General features: G+C 34.6%; 1 protein-coding gene across 3 annotated transcripts; it reads left to right on the forward strand.

Moving 5' to 3' along the window:
• Positions 1 to 1,983: 1,983 nt before the first annotated feature.
• Positions 1,984 to 5,530, forward strand: LOC117686199 (disintegrin and metalloproteinase domain-containing protein 29-like). 3 transcript variants are annotated; one of them, XM_066083763.1, is made up of 6 exons: positions 1,984 to 2,883; positions 3,396 to 3,443; positions 3,581 to 4,351; positions 4,874 to 5,010; positions 5,153 to 5,331; positions 5,485 to 5,530. In XM_066083763.1, the coding sequence occupies exons 1-6, from the start codon at positions 2,589 to 2,591 to the stop codon at positions 5,498 to 5,500; spliced, it is 1,446 nt and encodes a 481-aa protein (XP_065939835.1). In that variant the 5' UTR covers positions 1,984 to 2,588; the 3' UTR covers positions 5,501 to 5,530. The 3 variants fall into 3 exon arrangements, with proteins under 3 accessions (XP_065939835.1, XP_065939911.1, XP_065939880.1); XM_066083808.1 differs by lacking the exon at positions 1,984 to 2,883 and adding an exon at positions 3,048 to 3,306; XM_066083839.1 differs by lacking the exon at positions 3,581 to 4,351.
• The last annotated feature ends 471 nt before the right edge of the window (positions 5,531 to 6,001 follow it).

Raw genomic sequence — 6,001 nt, forward strand, 5'->3', positions numbered from 1 at the left:
AATCTCGCAGAAATACTTAGTATTTTCCGACCACGATATGACAACAGCTTTGGCAAAATCAGAAATCGTATACCCGCTATCACTTTGAATAACGTCCCTGACCTTACATTCACACTGTCTGTTATTGTCACATGTTGGACATGTTTTGCTGAATGTTTTTATGGAATCAATGCCAGTCGGAAAGTGTTTTGTTGATTATCTAAATACAATTTCTTATAAAACCTTATCATACATCGTCACGAAATATCAGTAAAAATCTAAATTGATTAATGACCTAGTTTTGTGCTTATGTCTTAATATAGTCTCTTATTTGTACAGTATATATTTTTCAATGCCTTGAATTTGCTTGTGATATCAATTTTATACTAGAGTCCAATTAATTAAAACGACGTATAATTTTTGGCCCAAGCGAAGTTTAATTATGTTTATTAAAATGTCTAATTATACAATTACTGAAAATTCGATAGAAATAAGTAACAAAGAATCATTCTTTAAATATTTTGGGATGATAATTTCGGTCAGGGCGTTATTCAAATCTATCAGAAAGCCCTTCGGTTGTTTTTTTTTTTTGGGGGGGGGGATTTGATAATGCCCCGACCAAATTATTACCTCCTACATGTGATAAGAATGAATCCTTTTATTTTGAAATAACAAAATGATATCCTGCACAGGCGCGGGATTGACCACTTAACATAATACATTTTTAATTATGATGAGCCATTTTTGTGTTCATTTTTGTAGATGCAGTGTCCGAAATTTGATTAATTGCTTTTATAAAATGTTCTATAAAATTGAAATAAAAAAATGCTCGGCCAGACATTTAGAGGACCGGTCAGAATTTATTCTAATTGTTGCAATTAACTGAAAAGAAAATAATGAAAAAATGTCTGTTTTATGCATACATTATTAATTCATATAAAGAAATTAAAAATAAGGTTTACTACAGTATCAATCTCTCGTTGTATAAGAATTTAAAACAAAGTATGAAAATTTTAAAATAAACGCGTACATTTGCATTTTTATATGCATATTTTAATCCAAAGTTGGCATATTCAAACATTCTGCCCAATAAAATTAAGTGGGTTTATCTAAAATGAAATTATAATTTGAATTAATTTTTGATAAAACTGTTTTGTTCCTTTTTTAAAGGTTCTTCAACACAACAATATTAAAGGTTCATTTAAATTTTACTTGACTTTTAGATCTTATTTCATTTTCTTAACGAGGCCGAGTACAGAACGAGTACGCACGCTTTCGCGCAGCGTTTAATTTGTATTGTGACGTCATCTTTTTGCTTTGTTGACGCCATGGCGTGATAGTTTCAACTGCAGATATTCAGCAAAATGTGTTGAAAATAGCTCGTTTGATGCATAAAATTGAAATTATTTTGTGGAGTAAACATAATGTATCGGAATATAAGCGATATTTGGGCTCGGATCGAAAACGTGAAGAAGGTTCAGCAAGCCTAGCCCTCTGTCACGTTTTCTTAACCCGCCTAAATATAGATTAATTCATATATTTCAAGACAGTAACCATATATTTTATATTAATGACCCTTAATATTTGATGTTATTTATTTATTTATTACTTAAATATGTCTGAATGTTTAAATAATACTATAAAGATCACCATTTCCGCCTTTGTCAAATAAAAAATAGCCATAATCCGACAAATATGGGAAATTGGGCATACAAAAAACAACTTTGATAAGACCCCTGGAACAAACCAGGAGGTTAAAGGGTTTTTTTATTTGACCATTTCATGCCTTTTAGCAATAAGTTTAATATGTAAAACAGAAAAAGAAATCCCTAGGGCAGAAGTTTCAAAAAAAATGTAAAAAATGTGCAAAATTGATACATTTCAAGCAAAATCCCATAGAGTCCTATGTTAAAAATTAACAAACTTTGAGATGGCCCTTAAACACAATAGGCCTATTTTACCAATCATCGACGAATTCTACTGAGACATTCACTTTTTATTCAAACACTCACGGGCACGGAATATCCCCGAGTGTGGATATTATCCGGGACAAATCCCGGATGATGTGTCTAATTTCACCGCAGATGCACCTTCTTTAAAGAAAAAAAAATTAAAATACATGTGACTGTACTATATTGACATAAAAATACATCAACACTTAAAGTAAAACATACTTGTCCATATTGGGAGGTAAAAGACAAAAATTTAGGGTGTTGTCTCGTTTTTATACGCCGAAAACATGTGATTTTTTGGATGTATATCATTGGTAAATTAAGTATCTTTAAGCACAAAATGGAATGAAGCATTTACTTTTTCGTCAAAAAGAGAGTATTCCAATTAAATTTTAAATTTTCCATCAAAAATGAGTAACGACCTTTAGCGATACATCATCACTTTAAAAGGTGATCAGGGTAACCTGACATCACATTACATAGCTATGCGGGTCACACAATGAAATGTTCCAGTTTTCTCATTATTGGTGTCAACTCTAATCAGTTAAACAAAGATATTGTGTGATATTTAAGTAAAACCATACACATACAAATCATTTACATTCAATCTATTCAGATAACAACTTAAACCGCTAATTTTTGTATTTTTTTTTCAAAATGTATTGTTTTATAATTTGTGCTCTTCTAGTCGGAAACATATCAGCGGTATGTGATTTTTGTCATTCTAGTGTCTTAGGTTCGCTTTGCAGTGGTGAAATTGTTTGTCCGACACAGACTCAAGTTGTAACTGTACAGTGTTATGTGAAAAAAATCATTTCCAGTGAACCCATCGGACAGTTATTCATTCAGGGATCATGTGCTTCCATTGAAAATTATGTACATTTTCGTTTGGAGAATAACATACGGGAAATTGTGATGTTGGATACAGATTCACCCGTTCTACACTGTTCAGGTAATCTTTTGTTAACAAATCATTTTGTCACATGCGCGGAACGAGAATTTTTTTCCGGGAAGGGGGGGGGGGAGGGGTGTCCGAAGGATAATTGTGTTTGCCGGGGGGGGGGGGGTGTATATTTGCGATAATTTTACTATGTGATTTTAAAAAAAATTCAATTTCCATTTCTTTTTATGGGGTGGGGATTGCCTCATAAATTTATCCTTTCTATCTATCTTTTCTGTCTTTCTCTAAACATAAGAAGTACCGTCTTGTGGGAAAACCCCGCCTCCTGTCAGTTTTACATACTTTCAACCAATCGCTACCTTGTAAAATACTGCTGGCTACAAAGGAATGTGTGCTTGACTCGTGATCTCACATTTCATTTCGCGACCGCAATGCCTTGCAAAATCGCCAACGGCAAGCCAATCTGCCCATCAGGTACATAATGGTTGCATTATTTGCAAGTGTTCAATACAATGATATAATAACGTTATTTTTATTGAAATTTTTATGATTTTTTTTTTCAGAAGTAACACCAACACCAACCGTTATTATGTATGGGGAAACAGATGATTGTAAGTCATTGATTGTTCAGTTAGTGTTGTGTTGTCCTGATTCCTTTTTTTCCTTATCATGTTTGTTTAATTGTTTTTTTATTGTTACTTTGGAATTTTGTTCCTGATTATGTTTTCTAGTTATTCATTTACTGTAGATACGAGTCCGCACCGTTCAACCTCAACAGGCACAACGTTCGTCATTAAACGGACACGACAATTTACATCCACCCCAAAAACTACCACTCCGTTACATACTCAAGCATCCATCCCTAGCAATACACAGCCATCAATCTTTTCCCAGTCTCGTGAACATTCCCCCAATACCGTTACTACTCGGTCTACTGTACACGCATCCTTTCCCCTCAGTACTCAGACTAGGACACACACATCTATTACCCTCACTACTCGGGGTAGGGCACACGTATTCACATCCCTCATTACTCAGCTTAGGACACCCACAACTACCCCCCTGACATCTCATGATAGGTTACCCACAACCATCCCCCTCAGAACTCAGGCTAGGACACATAATATCACCACCCTCACTACTCAGACTAGGACACATACCACCACCCCCCTCACTACTCAGAATAGGTTACATATCACCACCCCCCTCACTACTCAGAATAGGTTACATATCACCACCCCCTCACTACTCAGAATAGGTTACATACCACCACACCCCTCACTACTCAGAATAGGTTACATATCACCACCCCCCTCACTACTCAGAATAGGTTACATATCACCACCCCCCTCACTACTCAGAATAGGTTACATACCACCACCCCCCTCACTACTCAGAATAGGTTACATATCACCACCCCCCACTACTCAGAATAGGTTACATACCACCACACCCCTCACTACTCAGGCTAGTGACCAGATTTCCACCTCTGGAGACACTATCCCTTCCAATAATCAAAGTAAATATGTCTATTTTTTTTTTAGCTTATTAATTCTTCCCATATTTATTTTCCTGTGTTGTTTTATTTACTGTCAAAAAATTAAAAAAAAACATCACTTAACTCTTCCAAATGTTTTTCCAATGAATGTAATTGGGGAAAATTATAATGAAATACTAAATGATACCAATGATATAATTTTTGAGAAAAAAAAAATCTTTAAGAGGCATGAAATGCAAAAAACCAAATGAAACTTGGATTTAATTTTTTTTTTTTTTTGTACACTTTAACCTGAGCAAGAATTCAGTTTGCACAATTAGCACAATTTGCTTCAATTCATTACTTTATTCTTTAATTTCATTTCTTCCATAATTGTTTTTCTTTTTCTGCATGATATACTAATTCCTGTTGCTGAATGTCTTGTGCATGTAAGTAACTGAGTTACTCAATTTACAAAAACTGTTTTGATATAATTTAAATACAGTCTGTCTTAAATTCAGTTAAACCAGAATGAAGATCTAATTTCTTTGGGGTTTTTTTCAGCATTTGAGCTCAGTATGGGGACCCTGTGTTTGGTCCTCCTCCTCCTCCTGGGGTGGGGGTTGAGGTGTATGTATCACTGTTGCAGACGTCGCCTCACCGCCAGGAGGATGAGGGACAACACCCATCCCAAAGAGGAAGTAAGTAATGTTTTATATTAGTATTTTATCTATCTTTAGTTCTTTACCATGTGCCACATTAAATATACTTTTTTATGTAAAGTAACTTGCAACTAAATTGTTTGTATTATAGCTTTATATTATGTCTTTCTTTCATACATAGATTGAGATGGGGGTGAGGCCGAGGAGTATGCCTCCACCTCCACCACCGTCAGCACCACCTCGCCAAGCACTTGCAACAGTGCAAACAGAGAGGACATCCCAGCCGACTGTTCGTTCAGGGCCCCCACCACCACCACCAGCCCGGGGTGGTGGGAGATACCACCTCCGTCCTGCTAAGAGGTAAAACCACTTCTATTTCTTTTTACTCTGTTTGAATTTTATATATGTAAATATATTTTTGTTCTTTATGATTTCTTTCTGTTTTATGATCAAGTGTGTGTATTTGAATTCTAATGTCTAACCTAACTTCATATATTTTTTCTTATTCATTAGACCAAGAACTGATTGAATGCAATTACGGAAGTTGATCTAGCCTTGGGTCATTATTTGTGATTTCAGAAGACACTAAAATCACATAATTTCAGTTTCATTTGTTTTTTTTCAAAGATCATTTATTAAAAGTGTTAAAACATTGTTTTATTTTTTTCATTATTTAGTCTAAAAACTTTTAGCCACAAATTGTACTTGTCAGACATGTACTAAACATCTGTTTACAGGTGTAAAGTTTAAAGTATATATTTCGGGTCAAATTCTTAAAGAGCGCATGATAAAATGATATCTATTTTGCATCAGAGTGTAATTAGATTTTTTGTAAAAATGAATCTTATTGTTAACAGGATTGGAGAGGGTGCCTAAAAGTCTGCACCACGCAATCATATTTACTGAAGCCAAACGAATGGTAATTTGTGTGTGATAGGTTACTCATTATTCTAAGGTCGATCAAAGTGGTAATTTAAAATAAAATACGCTTTTCAAGGGTGTCAGTTGTGCCGTAAGATTTAAGAGTTTG

The sequence above is a fragment of the Magallana gigas genome, chromosome 1 (genome assembly GCF_963853765.1).
Source record: "Magallana gigas chromosome 1, xbMagGiga1.1, whole genome shotgun sequence".
Classification (NCBI taxonomy): domain Eukaryota; kingdom Metazoa; phylum Mollusca; class Bivalvia; order Ostreida; family Ostreidae; genus Magallana; species Magallana gigas.